The 22,072-nt window shown below is 44.9% G+C and overlaps 1 protein-coding gene across 9 annotated transcripts in view; it reads right to left on the bottom strand.

Moving 5' to 3' along the window:
• The window catches only part of LOC146870867 (SWI/SNF-related matrix-associated actin-dependent regulator of chromatin subfamily D member 2-like), a 1,426,174-nt gene that overhangs the window by 841,621 nt on the left and 562,481 nt on the right, over positions 1-22,072 (bottom strand). For 3 of the 9 annotated variants that reach the window (XM_085647049.1, XM_085647052.1, XM_085647053.1), the window contains exon 1: positions 637-794. The exons of 5 other annotated variants lie outside the window; for them this stretch is intronic. In XM_085647049.1, coding sequence (XP_085503175.1) covers positions 637-768 — 132 coding nt within the window. In that variant the 5' untranslated portion in view covers positions 769-794. Of the gene's footprint in view, positions 1-636; positions 795-22,072 lie in introns of those variants that run through there. One more of the 9 variants, XM_085647060.1, reaches the window with a different exon arrangement.

Here is a 22,072-nt window from a genome sequence, read left to right as displayed (position 1 = left end):
AACGTGTCTAAACATCAGAGCTGAACGAGAGTCTCTCGGCGGACCCTGGTGGGTCTGTTGAATTTTATAAAGTGCGGTTTGGGATAGAGGCTGGCACATTAGAAGTTTGGCGCTGTTGATCCTTTTTAGGTCTCGCCTACGCAGCGCACATACGCTGCATAGGAAAGAGCCCTGTAGCCATCGATTGCCTTTTTCAGGCTAAAACGTGCACGCGTTCCATTGCCTTCAATGGCAACGCGTGAATGTGTGGCGATTCCCTTGCGGGAGCGAGCGCCGCCATATGGTAGCAATTATTGCTCCCGCAAGGGAATCGCGCAGGCCCCCCTCCTTCCCCCTGCTACCACGTGAGGCGCGCTCGCGTGTTAAACAACACGCTGTGACACGGTTGAGAGCATTACTTTGAGCCATCTAAGTTCGCCTCAGTGTGAGAGTTAGCATGTGTGCTTGCAGCGTGCAATACAATACATAACGCCTGCAAATCCTTGCTTTTGCCAAGAAACTCTGAAGACTGGTCCTGTGCAGTCCCTGCAGGGACCTGCTTTATCCTGCAAATCCTTGCTTTTGCCAAGAAACTCTGCAGACTGGTCCTGTGCAGTCCCTGCAGGAACCTGCTTTATAGTGACTGTTCCTCCTCACCTGGTGGCACAGAGACCAAGCATGATGCAACGCCGAGTTTCCTGTATGGAGAGGAAAAGGTGCGTATCGGACCTCGAAAGCTGCTTCCACCACGGGGATACGGCATCCCTGACAGTCCTTCCCTAGTGTCATATCTAATTGTGTACCACTGAAGAACGTGTACGGGTCTGTTCAATTAATATATAATGAAAATGGCGGCCATCGTAGAATAGACACACTCCTGATTGAAGTGAACCAGAAATCATACCATTCATAATAGAATAAACTATGCACAAATAAGTCACGTTTATTTTGTATCATGTTTCCACAACGGCTAAATACCAAAACAAGATTATAAATTTTGGATTACTTTAAAATCAAATGTTTAGTTAAATAACAAGTGGAAATAATTTGTCTAAAAAAGTAATCCATTAACCCCCGTGTTGCAAGCGCTTTTTTCTGTCACCCAGCACTACATTACAAAAACAAATATTTGTATCTCTTCAAGATGGCTGCTTCATTGATTAACCTCGCGAGATGTTCTATCATCCTGCAGTTATATTTGCTTCCATTTCATCTGGCCCCGCCTCAGAAGTCATGACGCAAGGCTGGCACGAGCCCCTTCTGCAAACTCTAGACCGGATGAAGCGCGCGCTGGAAGATGCACATTTACTTGCTGCTATCAGCATCGTTGTGGTGCTGTTACCAGGAAATCATTAGGAGTTCAGCTGCGCCGGAAAGAGATAGGTTGTTATGGAAATGCTCTGTTGTTCCTTTGTAGCAGGGATGGTTTATTTCTAGTCAGGATAAACGTCTAGCCTCCTATCCCAATTAATGCGCTCATTTAACATTACTGTGTAACACCGCTTCCCCATCACACCATACCAAAAAACTAATTTGGCTTCGACCAGACATTCCTTGTGGGACATGAGATCGTGCCTGTGTATCATTCACTTCAGTGCCCACACAGATGCACCTTCATTCACTGTTCTTTCTCTTGAAAACACGTTTTTTCAGAGAAAATGTACTTTTTCCTCCACGGAGAGTCCCCAGCCCAAAGAGTGAAGGCCATGCTTTAATGCGCCTGACATGTCTTGCCTGTCAAGTGCCACGGGTGTGCAGAGATAGCAGGGCCTCCCTCATTAACTCTAAAGCAACCCTGCCTAAAGGGTGAGAAAATCAGGGTAATGACGCGCTCCAGTCTGTTCTTCCAGTATCAGGAAGCAATATAAACTCGAGACTGCTTTGAAATAAACTCAGCATTTTGTTCATGCTGATATGCAAGGGGAGGTGAATACTCGGATTTTGCTGCAATAGAGTTTTTGTATTCACGGGGTGAGCTTTTTCTGTGTTTATTTTATGTATTCACAGGGTGAGCATTTTCTGTGTTTATGGCTTAAAACAACAAGCATTGGCATAGCCAATAGGTCTCACCTTTGGGACCTTATAAGTGTTTAGCCATGCAACAGTTGATGTTGTTGCACCAAGAATAATGTGCTGCATAACTAAATACTTATAAGGTCCCAAAGGCGAGACTTATTGGCTATGCCAATGCTTGTTGTGAGCTGCGATGAGAGTGGCACACCCGCAATTTACGGAGAAAATTACACAGCAGCAGGGTAGAGCGTGCGACAGGTGATATGGTGATGTGGTGGGGCAGTTGAATGGAGTGAGTTACAGCAGGCCGGGTTCACTGCCAGTTTAAGTATTTGCCCAACATCTGAAGAATCCTATATAGTCTTTCTACAGAAGAAGGTCCCAGGTGTTTGAATAAGGCAGTTTTTGTCAATACAGGTGGTGGGTCGCAGATCTCTGTAGGCGCAAGATGCGCTACAAGAAAGTGCACTTAGTAAGTGTAATAGCACCTTAAACCATCACCTCTGTGTATCCGTTGTAAGTTGTAACGAAACACTACAGAGTTACTATTTGGCAAACAGGCGACAAACTGGGCGTTTCCCTGTTGTATCCAGAAAACATTCAGGGGGATGTGTCGAATGGACGCTGTTTGAAATTAGCCGCCTCACTGGGTATTGCGCTTCCGAGTGTCTGTGATTTAAACCTTGTAACCATAACTGTTTGATGTACTCGCCTTCAGAATACACTGTTGTAATTGTTGTAACGTGCTGCCTTGCGCTGTAGCAGGCGTGTATAGGCGAAAGCAAGGATTTCACATTAGTCTGTTACTAAACACCTTTTTTCTTCCATTTAGAAGTCGTCCATGCAAACTGTTTTATGATAAGGAATTTAATACACGGATAAACCAGGCTCCTCATATCACTAAAATTGATTGGTTGTACAGGTATTACAAAACGGCAGCCTTTCTTCCTTTGTTGATGTATTTATTTGCATGAGAATTGGACTGCTTAAAACGAAGGGTGGGTGCTGGTTGCTCCAGGGTAAAAATGAGGTTGAAGTTTCAGAAGAGAGATTAAATGGAGATCAGAAGAGAGCTGGCGCGGAAGGAAGGGACTCGAGGAAATGTAGGAGGATGCATGATGTCACCAGCCACACCCACTTCTTTCCATTCATAGAGGGGCGTGCGGTGCTACATGACGGGCATTCACTGGGTAACCCTACGCGTAGTTTGCGAAGTAGCGCTACGCGTAGCTGCGCATGTGCACTTCGCACTACGCGAGCTACGCGTAGCACTTCGCGAACTGCGTAGTACCCTGTTCACACTGTGCAAGATGCCATTTTCAATGATTGCACAGTGCAGACAAGCATCCGGCACTGTGCAATCATTGAAAACGGCATCTTGCACAGTGCGAACTGTAGTTTTCTGCCGCTCGAGTAGATTTTTACTCGAGCGGCAGCTTTCTCAACGCGGACTGGTAGTTTCTCATCGCGAGCGGTCGCGAGCATACGCGACCTTTCGCAATGAAAAACCTGACTTCCCTGCGTTGAGAATCTCACCGGGAGGTTTATTTTCCACGCTCGCGATCAGCAACTTGATGTTGCTGATCGCGAACGAGGCAAAAGACTCACCGGGATGTCATTTTTCTTGCTCGCGGTTGCCAACTTGAAGTTGAGGACCACGAGCAAGCAAAAAATGACCGCTGCACTGCGCTACGCTACACGTGTTTGCACTGTGCTACGTGCAATTCGCATAGTGCGAAGTAGCGCAAACTACGCGAGCGTAGCGTAGTGCTTTGCCCAGGGTTAGTAAGCAGTAGATACTGTATAAACGTTCGTAGTGAACAATTAAACCTCGATATAACACAGCTTTTCAGGAATTGCTTGTTCTCTGAATTTGTAGTCACTTAAGTGCCTAGCAGCGTGTAACCGTGCATTTAAAAAATGTAAACAAGGCCCGGCTTTATCACAATCTGATGAGTGATTAACAAGTGTGGACAAGCCATGGCTCCATAACTCATACTCGTCTTTTGAAAATTATTTTAAACATGCGTTTGGATATCTGAATATTAAGCTTGAAAATGATCACCAAACCAGGGCTTGTGCCTTTTCCTGTCATATTGCAAATACCATCCTTACTAGTGTACGTGCACGTCACGCGGAAGGTAGCGTCCCTCCGCCAATAAATGGCCGTGAACGGCTGCTCTTTAGTATTACCATCTGCACTCTATTTTTCCAAAATGGGACTCTTTTAACTAAGCAGATTTTGGGGTTAATCATGGCTGCAGAGCTTCCGACAGCTGTTTTTTTTTTTTGTTTCATAGCTAACTTTACATCAGTTATGTTTTACATTTTGATATTAAGCATCTGCTTGTTTAAATCTATGTTCTAACAAGTGTTCTGGTGCGGTCATTTCCTCTATTCCAAACACGATTACTAGTATTTTTCAATAGCTTATCAATTCTTAAATACAACTCTTATTTTTCATATTTATTATAATAACTATATTTACCTACAATGGCTTAACTGTGGATTAGCCTTGTTTGCTCGCAGGTATGTTAATGGGCAATGCAGACTTTTTGTTCACACAAACAATGAATGTAAACTTTTGGGTAGCTGAACATACCAGGTGGTCTCCCAACTGAGCATCACGCAGCTTCTGCACCCTTAAGAAGGTGTGTCCGCTGGTTTAATGTCTGAGGAAGCATTAGCCAATGAGCTATGCTGTTCATACTAGATCCCGTCCCTTCCCCTCTCCTATTCGCACATTCTATTGCTTCACATTAACCTACTCCCTTCCGCTGCTCCCAGCCCGAGCTGCTGAAGTGATGCAGCCCTGTTCTCTCCTCTGAGGATGCGGAGAGTGGCTGGAGGTGTTCAATAACTGGGGTCTTTGTTTCTGGTGACTATATCCAAAAGTCCCAAAGAAGGATTTATTGTTAACGTGTTTATTATGAACACCTGGAGCTCCCAGTAGCTGTGGAAGTGGCAAGTACTATGCTTCGTCTCCCTCTGGGGCAGGGTCTCTGCTCATCTCTTGTACTCTGTGCTGGAGGAGGCAGAGCCGGGGACAGTCGTGGGGAAGGCGGCTCGGGACCTGGTGCTGGACGTGTCCGCGGTGTCTGAGCGCCGCCTGCGGCTGAGCCACTCCTAAACATACAGATGTTATTTTATTGCTTGGCTATCGCAGATGACTGCGAACTCTATTTGTTTATGTCGATATCCTTTAAAAATCCTTGCTTGCTATAGGCAATCCTTCTTCTTTGTCCCTCATTTTTTTCTGGTTTCCTCCCACTACAACCCAAAAGACACCGGTAAAAGACATTGTCGTTTACAACACTAATAGCTCCAACTCTCACAAATGCGAGACCAATTTGCATTGAAAAGGCTTGTTTAGGACTGTTGTCCCACCAAGCCTCACATCAAGAGGCTATTCCTTTTTAGGTCTCGTCCTGACGTGGCAGCGCATGCGCTGCCCTCGTCATACGAGGCTTCTTGGAATCGATACGATTCCAGAAGCCTCGTCCCAGCTCCGCCTTCAGCTGTGATTCGTGCGCGTCGTTTGACGTCACGAATTATGCCAAAGGCAGTGCAATAATTGCACTGAAAGCATGTCAGTCCCTCATTGTTGCCACCCTGTCTCCTTTTAGGCACGCCCACTGGGATTGGATCATTTACTTGCGGAGGGACACGGACTCCTTCAATTACTCAGTAAGCACTATATAATTTTTAGGGTAAGTGAGGGGGGCCCTACTGCCCCTATGGGGCTTGCTCCTAATCCTGGTGCGCTTCTGTCGTTTTGCATAATCCCGGTGCGCTTCTGTCGTTTTGTATTATGTTGTGAGGTGTGTTTGTTTCATGTGAGCATTTTGTTTGTAGTAGTGCCCTGTCCGTGAATTTTCGCACCCACCCTCCCCCCGCACGCACTCCGCTGTCCGTGCCTTTCAAGTCCCCTCTTGCCCCCCTTCACCGCCATTTCAAATGCTTGTTCGCACCTCCCCCGCCCGCAATCCATGAATTTTCGCACCCCCCGCACGCACTCCGCTGTCCGTGCCTTTCCAGCCCCCTTTTGTCCCCCTCCACCGCCACTTCAAATGCTTGTTAGAAGTTGCGTTGGTCGCTTCTGTATAGGAGCCCTTAAGTTGGTCCTGGGAACCATTATTTCTCCCAGCCTCGCACACGGAAACATGAATGTGTGTGTGTGTGTGCCTGTGTTTGTGTCCATGTGTGTGCCATCTGTGTGTGTGCCTGTGTGTGTGTGCGCGCATGCGTGTGTGCGCATCTGTGTGCGTGTGCATCTGTGTGTGCGCGCGTATGGGTCTGCATCTGTGTGTATGTGTGCATGCCAGTGTATATGAATGCATCTGTGTGTGTGTGTGTGCGTGCCTGCGTGTGTAGTGGAAACATGCATTCTATTTCCCTTCTTATGGGACCTTGTTTTCTAGTGTCCTCGGTCACATACTATTAATATTTCATAAAATTGCTCATGATTTGCAAAACAAATTTGTAAACCTGCACCAATAGGTTTACACCTATGCGTGGAAGTATACGTATACATTTTTGGTAATTCTTATACAATTCTTTAAGTACTGGTGGGACGCTGCGAAAGATGAAGCTTTCCCATGGTGCTTGCAAGCGTAAACCGTTTTGCACACATAATTGAGTATAGTTTACAATTATGTGTGTGCATATGTTTACCAATGGCATTCACAATTGCTAATTTGTTTAATCTTCCTGAAAAAAACATTATTCTTACGATGAAAAATCCCTGTCCGTACATCCACAACCTCACAACTTTGTGGATGTGCACAGTATTTCAACAACTTCATCACCTTAGAGCACGCACTCCCCTCCCACGAGAGCAGACTTACTGCTGCGTAACATTGTAAAATATTGGGTTAACATCACTTGTGAGCTAATGGAGGTACCAATGTAAATTCATATATCGTGAATACTAAACAACGATGTGCACTCTGCATGTGTACGCAGAGTTTATACATTCAAAGCGTTGTAAGGCTGTTCCTAAAATTATAACTAATACATTAAGGTTCACGGTAAAACACTCAAAACAAATAACCCGCAACTGTAAGAAAATACAGAAATGTCTTCACATATGCTTAACACATAGATTTAAAGTAATTTCTAAAGTCCGTAACTTTTTATTTCTTGTTATAGTTAAAGATAGACCGCAATAATATTTCTTACAAAAAAAAAAAATTCCGTCATTTTCAAAGAATTTCAGGAATACTCCTGGGAAACCACAACTGTCTCAGATTACCAAGAGGGTTTGCCGTGGATATCTGATTAGGTACACAGACTGTGCAAATGTGCATTCCCTCTCTCAGAAACGGGAAAGAGCTTGTATACATCTTCCTGTGGTTGAACTGGGTCTGGGCACCCATCACATTTGTGGTTGTTCACAGACATCAGTGAGGGGCAGACATGTGCCACCCAGGGCTTGGCCTGTGGTGGCCCTGACACTGGCTTTTCTAACCCTGCTCTTGAGGGTCATGAAGCTGCGACAGGAACAAATATTAAGCAGAGCTCTGGTAGTACAGGCTACTTTTTGTAGTGTAGACTCCTTCCATTTCTGTGGCACCTCAGCTGCAAATATGAGGCAGCTTTGGGGATAAAGGTTGCAAAAGGGTGTCATCCATGTAATGGTATCAAGACCAGAGGTTGTATTGTCACTTCATCTGCACCTGGCATTTTTCTGCAGTGACGTCTGAGGGGTTGTCTCCTTCCGTTCCATCCTAAAACAAGCAATGAAAATGCAATAGGTCTCGCCTTTGATTAAGTTAAAGCCATTTGCTTTGCTAATGGTATTGTATAGCAAAGCAAATGGCTTTTTTACTTTTAGCGCGAGGCTGGCACGCTTATTGCAACCTAGACAAAATTGCCTGTCTTCTCCTTTTAAAAATATTGAAGCTCCTTAAACAGGTCTGACATTAGTCTTGCGACGGAATGTTGCCATTGGTAAAGCTATTTAGCAGTTTTGAGGATATTTTGTACGCAGGTTGCCTACGTTTTCCATATTTCGCTTTTTTGATTCTTATGGACTGGGGGATCGCGTTTTTTCCAGGCTGTAAAGCATGGGATGATTTTTGGCTTGTCTCTTCCACCACACAATAAATTGGTGTTGAGATCGTCTCTGCATGGGATGAGGTGCTATGTCTATTCCCAAAATGTTACTGCAGGCTGCCTCTACTTCAACGGCTCATGATTCACAAAAAAAAATCAACAAACTAAAAAGACGGCTGCACCATAAAATTAGGCTGCCACAAATCCCAGCATGCCCCTTTACCTTCCACTTATCCCTAACCCAATCAACATAATTTCAAGTCAAACACTCAGACAGGAACCAAATACTCGCTCTCTACTATTCTCTACTACTCACTCTCTACTACTCACTCTACTACTCACTCTCTACTACTCTACTACTCTCTACTACTCTCTCTCTACTCTCTCTCTACTACTCACTCTCTACTACTCACTCTCTACTGCTCTCTACTACTCACTCTCTACTATTCACTCTCTACTACTATCTCTACTACTCACTCTACTACTCTCTACTACTCACTCTCTACTACTCTCTCTCTACTACTCACTCTCTACTACTCTCTACTACTCACTCTCTACTACTCTACTACTCACTCTACTCACTCTTTACTACTCACTCTACTACTCTCTACTACTCACACTACTACTCTCTACTACTCACTCTCTACTACTCAACTACTCTTGTTGCAGGGATTCTGCTTATGCACAGAACTATGCGCAGGAACCCAGGCCCTCAGTGAATTGTGGTGTACCAAAAAACTCACCTCAGAACCCAGAACCCCTTATCCGACCAGCATCAGTGTCCCATTCGTTATCCAAGGTTTAGCTCGGCGGTCCCAATGTATAGACAACCCAGAACAAGCGACTTAGTGTATTTCACAGGAATGGTGGGAATCATTCTCATATCAGTCCACAACAGAATAAACAGAGACACGGTAAAGTTTAAAGAGTTTATTTTATAAACCTCGTGTCCTAAGATGCAGTAGTTTGGCTAACATAAGCAGACAAACGATTAAAATCAAAACCATCAGCATAGTTACAATACCATAGAAAATGAAAGGAGTAATCATACTAAAATGACAGTGGATCTAAGCCACCTTCCTTTCTCTAGCAAACTAATAGTATTATTATTAGACTAGTAAAAGGTCTCTAGGCTTGAATGGGGAACCCCATACCGTAAAGATCAGCTCAGTGAGATCACATCACAGGATCAGCTAGGCTCTGCTCCTGGGAATGCTCTTCTTCCGAATGTAATGAAAACATGTAACACTGCAATATTAAAAGCACCCGACTTTCAGGTATTTGCAGCTGCGTGCGTGTTATGACTAAATAGTGGGCCGATCAACCTGAACTCAACAACATGCACCGTCTAGCGACCCAGACTGTTTCTTTACACTATGTACAGACCAAGGTCGCTGCTCACTGTTTGGGATGTGAACAACAGACAGTTCTCATGTGAAGCAAAGTCGAGTAAGCATTTCTCAATTTAATAACATGTGACTACAGTGTCGTGTGCAAAAGCAGCAAAAGCGGCAAGATGGCTTTCTAACATCTAACGCGGTTGTGCTAACTTAGCATTGTACATATATAGATAGCGATCTTCACTACACCCCCCCTTGATCGGACCACTAACCAGTAGGGGCGCACTTGCAAGAACGCAGAGTTCAAGTTTTATAGAACGGAACCAAGGGCATGAACTGTAAGTCCATATAAGGTAAGTGAAAAAGTTCGAAGAAAAAATAAAGAAAAAATTTAAAAAGGAGTGAAAAAAAACCATGTTAAGGATAAAAAAAACATCATTGAAGGACGTAGGACGAAATGAAAGTGCAAAAGTCAATCCATCAATGTATAAGCACAATAAGTTGCAACAGCTTCCAAGAGGAAGTCATTGGAACGTTCCGCAAAAATATCTGCCATCCAGTTCAGCACGGGGAAGGAACATACATGCTCCTCAACCACCGGAGCCTCCAGCACCAGTCGAGGACAACTGGCGTGCTCTTCAAGATAACTTCTTGCTAAGAAGTCAATCGCAGCCGTTCCAATGTCCCAATTCCCAAGGACTCCATGTGCTGCTCCACAGGCCATAATCCCGACGCCAGAACAGTCCAACTCATGAGCCACTAAGGGGCTCATCAGCCGATCATAATCCGGGGCAGGAGACACCGAGTTCGACAGACACAAATCCAGAGCCCATTGGAACGGACAATCTAGGCAGTGAAAGACGGGCTGCACTCAAGTAAAGTAGGGAAACCGGAAGGACAATCCATAGGCTATGCTTAGATTTGCCAGTGGTAAGGTGCCATAGTATTCAAGCATCCGGTTACGAAGATGGAGCAGCCGGGACATGTTGTCGTGTGACGCAAGTTGTGCATCCACAGCACAGTGCGCAGATCAACAAAAGTATTCCAGCTATGAGGGTGAGAAGTAAAGAGAGACCTCCGAAGACGCTGGAAAAAATAGAATGAAAAAAGGCCGGGATCACACCAAAAATAGTTTGAAAGGAGGTCACGAGGCCGGAGCCCACAATTTAAAAAAAATGAGCCATGCCACTTGTTGACGAGGCATTAAAGATAGTCTGAATCAGGGTCCCAAAATGAAGTGGGAGATCAGTATTCAAAAGCGCCTGCACCTCAGTGCGCGTGTTTGCTACGTGAAGGACAAATGTTTCTTGGGATGAAGCCCTTATTCTGCTCATCTTATTGAACCTGCTTTCAAGGTTGGAATGGAAGGCCAGATGGATACATCGAGCCGTCCATGCGGGGGTGGGAAAAGGACCTTATTACAGCAGACTACTCTCTGTGATACAGTCACTATGTAGGGAATTCCCACTAACATCCCACAGCAAGCTTCATTATTCAAAAGCAAATAACTACCGTTAGCAAGCAGCGTAAAAGACGGTGTTATAACTGGCACAGGGATCCCTTTCAGGACGCAAGCTAAATTTGGAGCGTGCACATTACATGCACCATGCAATTGAATGTGCCTACACACCACTGAGTGATCCGGAGAGGAAGTGCACTCTTCACCTTTTAAATAAACCTCTTTTCCGTCCCTCACGCATCTGTACGTGAATGGGAGTGACCAAACTTTGTGTAGAAAGGCAGTACCAAGTTGTTCATATCTGCCCAGGGCATAATGTTTCATGCACGAACTGAACTTAAACAGGGGGAACGGTAATGTGATCAACCCATGTATAAGCCACACAGCGGAATTCAATTCAGCAACAGAGAAAGGCAAAGGTTCTAATTTCTCAAAGTGTAGTAATGAATATGTAGCATCTTTCATGGACATGAACTGTTGTTTCGAAGTTAAATTAAAAGGAAGGAACAAAGATGAAGTGTTCATGTAATCCCAAGGGACTTTCCCTGCCTTTAACGTTTGCAAGGTCCATGCAAACTGCATAATAGAACGCAATTGATTTTGACCATGATACAATACAGACAAATCATCCTGCACAATGTCTACCACAGATTACACTATATTACCCAAGGTCTAAATTTTGGAAGACAGGGTGTTAATGCTATTATCTATTACAGCCAATACTTTCTCCATATTGGCTTGGTCAATAGCTCGTAATCGGGAAGCAGCCTCAATTTGCGACAACTTCCAAACTTCGTTGTAAATAGCATACACCCGTCTCTCGGACCTGCCAACCGCAGGATCCTTAACAAAATCATTCAAATCTATTTTGTCGTTCAATCGTGATAAATGAAGTTTAACAGATGCTAAAGTGGAATGTTGCAGCCAAGATTGGCATAACTTCCCTACTGAGTAGGTAGTTACAGTGTGAGAAGATTCAAAACGGGGGTCTACACGAACCTGTGTATACCCCTGCGCTAAATCCAGAAACCGATGTTGACAGGAGTCCGAACTCGTCTGCCACACCAACCACCCTTCCGGATTCAATTCAGAAATATTGAAGGATGTGTTGGAAACATATGTCTGCAACATAGCAAGGGACAGATCCGTATGATTACCCCAATTAGGATAAGCACCCAGACCCGGAATGGAGGGAGAATTTAATTTTTTAGAAGTAGCCAATCCAAAACAGGTGGTCTGAAAAATGGACGAATTTAAAAATAACATGTGATTCGGGATAAGACAGGCACGATGCAAAGCTTCTGTTCCCTATACCTGCCACGGTTTGGAGCCCCAAACCGATTTAATATCGATAGTAGCTTTCCATAGATCATACCCTCCAATTGCCAACTCGTCCATAAAGGACTTGGAATACAACAATTTGGTGTGTGTCAGTCTAACTTTAGAAGCAGACTCAGGCGCAACCTTAAAATAAAAGGAGGCCGGATTTGACACACTGAAATCAGAAAAATAAGTGAATTTGTCCACTAACGTGGCTGAGCTGCCCAGCCTAGGGGCGGGACAGTGTTCCCATTGTGTGAAATTTACAAAATTCCTAAACGTATTTGCTTTGTGTAGGAAATGTGTGCCATAATGTTGATAACAGAATTGCTCATCATAATTAGCAGTATCTAAATACAAATCCTCAGCATCAAATGCAGCATAATATTTCAAATCAGAAAACAGTGCTTCTATGGCTTGAACATCCCAGTCATCTGAGTGGATGTTCTGCTTAACGACATCACCCATAGAAACACGAAATACATTTGGCACATTAATTACTTCAGTGGGGCCATGAATTTTACATTTTACAGCATCCCAAGCGATCCCATCATGTACAGGCCAGGCAGTAATGATCACAAAAGTCTGGTCCCTTTTCATAATATGTGATGAGGAGTGGGGGGCCAAAGTACCATCAATTAGTCGAATCGTAGATCTTTCTTTCAGGTAGTGTCCATTAATAAGTCTAAAAAACACTACCACAAAGCCAATGGACATAAACAAAAAAATACATATGAGCACGTCCAAGGGGGAATTAAAAAATGTCTTTTGAACCAGGCCACAAAAATCGAAACTTTGGACTGGGCAATGGAAGTCATTGAATTAGAGTCAAAAGAGTCTTGTGAGTGAGCAACTGTGGTGGATTGTAAAACAGGCAATGTAATATCCGCAGGATAAGCATACTCAACATCTTCAGGCAGACCACCAGGTGTCGGTGGCAATAAAGGACCAGTAACCGTATGTATCTCGACTGCAACATCAGGCACTGTGTTAGAAGCTCGGGCCACAACAGAATTTCTCAGCATCGAAGAGCAAGAAACCGCCGGAGTCATACTAAGAAGAATCGGCCACTCGCTGTAGCTTGACATTGTCAATAGAGATGTACCTGTTATCCTTTCGACCAGGAAGTGGAGGTAAAATGACTGTTCTAGTACCCTGTACTCCAAGCACTGGAACTGGTGCATGATAAGAGGGGCCGAACTCCTTCTTGTTCTCCACCTTCTCACGGACCAGATCACCAACTCGAGGTAGCCAGCCGACTACCGGAATCTGAAGCGCAGCATCAGATGAGGCGGGTACGTGTTCCTTCGCTAGACTGTCTCTGGCTTCTTGAAGATTCTGCAATACAGCACAGTGTTCATCTACGTCAAAGGGTGCGGCTGACGCCGCCATGTCTAGACCATCAAGGTCTGGGACAAACATTCGTACACCAAAGAGCATCATGTATGGGGTCCGCCCACCCAGAGACCTTCTAGGGAGATTATTAAGTGCACGTTGCACGTCATATAAGTGGGCTAGCCAGTTCTAGCCAGTACCTAAAACCCTGGCTGTCAAAGATTGCTTTAAGTCACGGTTCATTCGCTCCACCACACTATTACCCTCAGGTCGGTATGGAGACGAAAATTTGACTTGGACCCCCAAATTTCTCATGGCTTCTTTGTACGCCTTAGAGGCGAACGCAGGGCCCTGATCAGAATGAAAGGTACCAACAAAGACACGCAAATCCTTTATGACAGTACGGGAATCAGCACTCCTTTGTGGCCACACCCACAGAAAACGTGTGCACGAATCAACTGCAACCAAGATGTATTTGTACGCAGTATCAGAGGTAAATGGAATTAAGAACATAAGCTCTGGCTTGTTTATACAAACCGCACCACCAGTAACGTTGTTGTAGCAGAGATACAGTAGCTGCAACGCCGGCATGCGCGGACTCCATGCCCTCGTGAGCCGCTAATATCAAAGATGGTCTGCAGTCCGCGTTGGGAATCAATCTGTCACCAACGTCATTAATCCTCACTAATGGGACGTTATCAGGACTTAAGCGGTAATGGTAACGAGAAGGGAAACCTCTTAGAAATTTCGTTCCCTGCTCTGTAGCAGCAATAGCTGCCAAGATGTCATCATCGATCTTACTTTTGGATCTTGTAACTGCTGCTACTAAGTATGTTGCCACTGCTGTTTTTGCTGCCTCGTCAGCCAGGCTGTGGCCGACAGCATGGACACCAACTCATTGGTGACCAAGAGTGTGAATAACATTCACGAGAGGCAGACGTTCTTTAAGATCTGCCACTCGAACCCAAAGCAGTTTATGCTTAATCGTGCTACCTTTGGAATCATGGTAGTCATTCTGAGACCAAAACTGTAGATTGTCGTTGTAAGATTGGACCCAATAAAAGGAGTCACTCACTATAAGGGTAGTGACTCTGGGATCAGCAAACTCTAGCGCTAGCACTAGAGCACGAAGCTCCGCCAACTGCGCGGTACAATCACCCAATGACTGCGTATGCACGACATCGGACTGGAATTCTCCATTTACGAAAGTACCGACCACAACTGCGCAAGCCGCTGAATAGGCGTGCTTTGATCCAGTTGCTGGTTGCGCAGAACCGTCAGTGTAAATGACACAATGGTAATCCTCGAGCGGGCGCAAAGACAGAGGAGCTGGATGAACGAATTCATACTGCAAAAACTCCTGAGTCTGAAGTGCCGCGTCAAAGATATATGTGACGTCAGGCGATGTCAAGGAAGTGGCCCATTGTATCCACCTTGGATGCAAAGCCTTAGAATTTGGTACACTAGCCTTTGTCACCGCCTCAAGGGCAGGATACGGTGTTACCACCAACATGCGTTTACCTTGCGATAGCGCACGTTCTTTCAGAATCGCCATCTGCACTGCCGTCAGAACTTTCTCGACAGCGGAAAATCGCAGTTCAGCCAAAGTGTACAAGTGAGATTTGTAGGCAATGGGGATGGTGTCGCCCTCATTGAACGTTAAGTATGTGAAACCAACTGCGCCTGGCACAATTCTTATGACCAGGTTAGTGTGGTTATCACGCGTCAGTAAGTATTTTGAAGCTAGAAGATCAGCTTGCAATGACTGCAATATAGCTGAATGCTCTGGCAGCCAACAAGATTTGGAAAAAGTAGGTTGTACCAAGGCATAAAGCGGCTTGATACGCTGGGCATAATCCAGAATGTAAGTCCGACCGAAATTCAGAAAGCCCAGCAGAGATTGTAATTTCTTCAGTGTCGTAGGAGCACGTAGGCATGCGCACTTCTCTAGAAAGTGCGGAGCCAATCCTCGACCTTCATTGTTGAGTTTTTACCCCAAGAACAACACTGTATATTCCGCAATGTGAGACTTCGCAAAGTCGAATTTGTAACCGAAGTCAGCAAACAAAACAATAATGCGATCAACGCGACGGAGATGCGCTTCCAACTCGTCATCTGTGAGATAAATATCATCCACATACGAGTACGCATCAGGGTCTATGCCCTCTAACAGAGAGACCACGCGAGCAGCAAAGACTCCAGGGCTGTTCTTATAGCCCATTGGTAATCTTTTGAATTGTTTTTGTTTGCCACCCGAGGTGAACGCCGTCCACTCACTACTAAGAGAGGACAGGTTGTGGCTGTAAAAGCCATTGGAAATGTCAAGTGTGGTTTTAAACCTTTTTCTCACGAGACTATCGACGAGAGCCGAACTGTGGGTGTTTTGTACTGCACATGTCCGGCAATGAGAGTTTAGGTGCCGGTAATCCAAAACTAGGCGGTACGACCCGCCAGGCTTCGTCACAGAACAAAGGATTATTCATAGGTGACACACATGTTTCGATTACTCCTTGATATTCCAATTGTTCAAGGATTGACGCGACGTGAGGTCTAGCTTCGCGAAGCATTGGGGTATTGGGGTTGTGGTTGGGGCGTAGTCCGCAACGGAATCTCATGGCCGGGAGACAGTTTATCCCAGCCAACCTGATTTCGATATAACGCAGGTGCTAGCACCTGAGCCCATTCCTCAGCGTACTTTTTAGCTTGGACCTTCGGCACTGTGTGCGCAAAGGACGGGAGGATTACCTCCTCCACTCTAGGAGCATCTAAAACGAAAGCCGGGGGCCAATCCCTCTCCGCCAACAGAATATCATAGGAAGTGGTCAGATTATCCCCAAAAAAACCTTGAATTGTACGTTGTATGTCACCTTCAATTTGAATGACTATATTGTACAGTCTATCAGGGGGAGACACACGAGTATCAGCAGTTTCAATATTCACGAATATATCAGTTGCTGTCGCCACCAGATATGGACGCAGTGCTTGTCGCACTACTGTAACTTCCGCCGCGCTGTCGAGCAGCGTTAGTGCCCATGTCAGGTTCTGAAGCTGCGTCCGTACCATCTGAGGCATACCTCGCTGTCAGCGCAGCAACTTTCTTCTTCTGAAACGGGGGTCTTTGACGCGCAGACTCGTCCTGCTTGCCTTTGCCGTCAGACTGGCGGGGTTGCTCGCGACCTTGGGCACCCCTTCCTTTCCCACGGTCTTTGCCACCGGATTGTGAAGCCGATGTTTCCTGTGAAGAACGAGGAGAGCATTGTTCAGAAACCTGAAATCTATCAGGTGACTTAATACGAGATCGATCGCGCAGATCATATGTGCGTTCGGTAGACGACTGAACCGGTGAGGCAGGACGTGACCCCTGTTTCTGTTGCTGCTTCCCCTGTTTCTTAGCTCTCCAACTTTGTTTAGGAAAATTGGGGCGTTCGTCTTTTGTAGACGAGCTCACCTTAGTTTGCTGTACTATATCAGGAATGATCACAGTCGGTTTTACACCTAAGGCACTACGACCCACGGTCCTGTATGCCTTCGCAATTATTTTAGCGAACTCCTTGGCTTGTCGGCGTCATCCACGCGGTCCATCATATTTGCAACTTGGAACTGCATGGCATCTCCTTTGAGGTTGCCCATCACCATGGAGTATACCACATCGAAGCTGTCGACAAGCCTCATTCCCAATTCAATAGCAGCCTCCGCACCATGATTCGTCTGAACCTTTTTGATGACGGATGGCAGTACAGACATAGACGGAGTGCCATAGCACTTCGAATAGGTCGCGGCAAAGACCTTACCCCAGTTGTCACAATCGGCCATATCCGGGACCAGGTCTTTAGGCAAAGTAATGGTGAGGATCCTGTGTTTCTCCACAGGAGTGGTATGCGGAAAAACCGCTTCCAGTTGGTCAAATTTCTCAGCAAGCCAATAAGGAAATTCATCCTTACTTTGGGGGCGCTTGCCGACCACCGAATTAACCATAACAGGACTAATAACCACCGCGTGGTGGTCCGTAGGTTGTCCCGCAACAGCAGGTGCCCCCACCTGCACGTTGCGTGACACGTACTGCACTAAAGCCCTATGTACTGTGACCAGGGCTGTGTGTAGTACCCACAACTCAGCCACCGCCACCGTGAGATAGCGGGGATGAGGCGTAAAGCCGGCCAGCACCGGCCATGTGGCCCCTGCAATAGACAACGGGCCCATTCTCGCCGGTGCAACCGCATAGGGAAGGGCGCCATTAAACCAAATAGTATGCTGCCAGGCAGAGATTGGAATTTTCTTGTGTCCTATACGGGGTATAGACCGCAGGCAGCTGTGTGGCAGTATAGGTATGAAACGTATCATCGTCATCCACCGCCGGAAAAGTCACCCATGAGTAAAACAACTCATACGGGTATGACGCATCAGCGCTCACCACAAAAATTACAGCCATCCCATCATCAGGCACCCCATACGTCGTCAAATGACGGCGCAGAGGTGCACGATAATGCGCGGCTATGTCAACCGCCATTAGGACACACTAAAGTGTATCAACGATAGCAACAGTAGCACTGGGGTTCAGAAAAAATAACCTTTTTAATGATCAAGCTTGAAGGAACCTATTAATCGAAACACAGGTAGGTTAAACCGTCACTCCCGTAAACCGGAAACTAGAGTGAGGGTGTCGTGGACTAATATAAGCACTACTAAGGTGTTTCAAATCAATAGACCAAACGATAGGTGCGCCATGTTCCAGGGATTCTGCTTATGCACAGAACTATGCGCAGGAACCCAGGCCCTCAGTGAATTGTGGTGTACCAAAAAACTCACCTCAGAACCCAGAACCCCTTATCCGACCAGCATCAGTGTCCCATTCGTTATCCGAGGTTTAGCTCGGCGGTCCCAATGTATAGACATCCCAGAACAAGCGACTTAGTGTATTTCTCAGGAATGGTGGGAATCAGAAATACCTGTTCGTAATTATTCTCATATCAGTCCACAACAGAATAAACAGAGACACGGTAAAGTTTAAAGAGTTTATTTTATAAACCTCGTGTCCTAAGACACAGTAGTTTGGCTAACATAAGCAGACAAATTATTAAAATCAAAACCATCAGCATAGTTACAATACCATAGAAAATGAAAGGAGTAATCATACTAAAATGACAGAGGATCTAAGCCACCTTCCTTTCTCTAGCAAACTAATAGTATTATTATTAGACTAGTAAAAGGTCTCTAGGCTTGAATGGGGAACCCCATACCGTAAAGATCAGCTCAGTGAGATCACATCACAGGATCAGCTAGGCTCTGCTCCTGGGAATGCTCTTCTTCCGAATGTAATGAAAACATGTAACACTGCAATATTAAAAGCACCCGACTTTCAGGTATTTGCAGCTGCGTGCGTGTTATGACTAAATAGTGGGCCGATCAAACTGAACTCAACAACATGCACCGTCTAGCGACCCAGACTGTTTCTTTACACTATGTACAGACCAAGGTCGCTGCTCACTGTTTGGGATGTGAACAACAGACAGTTCTCATGTGAAGCAAAGTCGAGTAAGCATTTCTCAATTTAATAACATGTGACTACAGTGTCGTGTGCAAAAGCAGCAAAAGCGGCAAGACGGCTTTCTAACATCTAACGCGGTTGTGCTAACTTAGCATTGTACATATATAGATAACGATCTTCACTACACTCTCTCTACTACTCACTCTCTACTACTCTCTACTACTACTCACTCTCTACTACTCTACTACTCTCTACTACTCACTCTCTACTACTAACTCTCCACTACTCTCTACTACTCAGTCTTTACTACTCTACTATCTACTACTCTCTCTCTCTACCACTCTCTACTACTCTCTACTACTCACTCTCTACTACTCTACTACTCACTCTCTACTACTCTCAACTACTCACTCTCTACTATTCTCTCTACTACTCTACTACTCACTCTCTAGTACTCTCTACTACACTCTCTCTACTACTCTCTACTACTCACTCTACTACTCACTCTCTACTGCTCTCTAATACTCACTCTCTACTATTCACCCTCTACTATCTCTAGTACTCACTCCCTACTACTCACTCGCTACTTCTCACTCTACTACTCACTCTCTACTACTCTACTACTCACTCTCTACTACTCACTCTACTACTCACTCTCTAATACTCTCTACTACACACTCTCTACTACCCACTCTCTACTACTCACTCTCTACTACTCTACTACTCTCTCTACTACTCACTCTACTACTCTCTACTACTCACTACACAATCTCTACTACTCACTCTCTACTACTCACTCTTTACTACTCTACTACTCTCTATTACTCACTCTCTACTACTCACTCTCTACCATACTACTGTCTCACTACTCACTCTCTACCACTCTCTACTACTCTCTACTACTACTCACTATCTACTCACTCTCTACTACTCACTCTCTACTACTCACTCTCTACTGCTCTCTAATATTCACTATCTACTATTCACTTTCTACTACTCTCTCTACTACTCACTCTCTACTTCTCCCTACTACTCACTCGCTACTACTCACTCTCTACTACTCTTTACTACTCTTCTACTACTCACTCTCTACTACTCTCTACTACTCTACTACTCAGTCTCTACTACTCTCGCTACTACTCACTCTACTACACACACTATAATACTCTCTACTACTCAGTCTCTACTACTCAGTCTCTACTACTCTCTACTACTCACTCTCTACTACTCTCTACTACTCACTCTCTACTACTCTACCACTCTCTACTACTCTCTCTCTACTACTCACTCTACTCACTCTCTACTACTCACTCTCTACTACTCACTCTCTACTACTCACTCTACTCACTCTCTACTACTCACTCTCTACTACTCTCTACTACTCTCTACTACTCACTCTCTACTACTCACTCTCTACTACTCACTCTCTACTACTCACTCTCTACTACTCTCTACTACTCACTCTCTACTACTCTACCACTCTCTACTACTCTCTCTCTACTACTCACTCTACTCACTCTCTACTACTCACTCTCTACTACTCACTCTCTACTACTCACTCTCTACTACTCACTCTACTCACTCTCTACTACTCACTCTCTACTACTCTCTACTACTCTCTACTACTCACTCTCTACTACTCACTCTCTACTACTCTCTACTACTCTCTACTACTCACTCTACTACTCAATCTCTACTACTCTCTACAACTCACTCTCTACTACTCACTCTCTACTACTCTCTACTACTAACTCTCTACTACTCACTCTCTACTACTACTCACTATCTACTCACTGTCTACTACTCACTCTCTACTCACTATCTACTACTCACTCTCCACTACTCACTCTCTACTACTCAATCTTTACTACTCTACTATCTACTACTCTCTCTCTACTACTCACTCTCTACTACTCTACTACTCACTCTCTACTACTCTCTACTACTCACGCTCTACTACTCTCTACTACTCTCTACTACTCTCTACTACTCACTCTACTACTCACTCTCTACTACTCTCTCTACTACTCTACTACTCTACTACTCACTCTCTACTACTCACTCTCCACTACTCTCTCTACTACTCACTCTCTAATACTCTCTACTACCCAATCTCTACTACTCACTCTCTACTACTCACTCTCTACTACTCACTCTCTACTACTCTTTACTACTCTACTACTCTCTACTACTCACTCTCTACTACTCTCTCCACTACTCTCTACTACTCTCTACTATTCACTCTCTACTACTCTCTCTCTACTACTCTCTACTACTCTCTCTGCTACTCACTCTCTACTACTCACTCTCTACTACTCTACTACTCTACTACTCTCTACTACTCTCTACTACTCACTCTACTACTCTACTACTCTCTACTACTCACTCTCTACTACTCTCTACTACTCACTCTCTACTACTCACTCTCTACTACTCTCTCTGCTACTCACTTTCTACTACTCTACTACTCTACTACTCTCTACTACTCTCTACTACTCACTCTACTACTCTACTACTCTCTACTACTCCCTCTGTACTACTCTCTACTACTCACGCTCTACCACTCACTCTCTACTACTACTCTCCACTACTACTCACTCTCTACTCACTCTCTACTACTCTCTATTACTCTCTACTACTCACTCTCCACTACTAACTCTCTACTACTCAATCTCTACTACTCTCTACTACTATCTACTACTCTCTCTACTACTCTCTCTCTACCGCTCTCTACTACTCACTCTCTACTACTCACTCTCTACTACTCACTCTCTACTACTCTCTCCGACTCACTCTCTACTACTCACTCTCTACTACTCACTCTCTGCTACTCACGCTCTACTACTCTCTAATACTCACTCTACTACTCTCTACTACTCACTCTCTACTACTCTCTACTACTACTCACTATCTACTCACTGTCTACTACTCACTCTCTACTCACTCTCTACTACTCTACTACTCTCTACTACTAACTCTCTACTACTCACTCTCTACTTCTCACTACTATTCAATCTCTACTACTCTACTACTATCTACTACTCTCTCTCTACTACTCTCTCTATACCACTCTCTACTATTCTC

This window comes from Triturus cristatus, chromosome 1_1, assembly GCF_964204655.1.
Source record: "Triturus cristatus chromosome 1_1, aTriCri1.1, whole genome shotgun sequence".
Lineage (NCBI taxonomy): Eukaryota > Metazoa > Chordata > Amphibia > Caudata > Salamandridae > Triturus > Triturus cristatus.
This window is presented reverse-complemented; position numbering and strand designations above follow the sequence as displayed.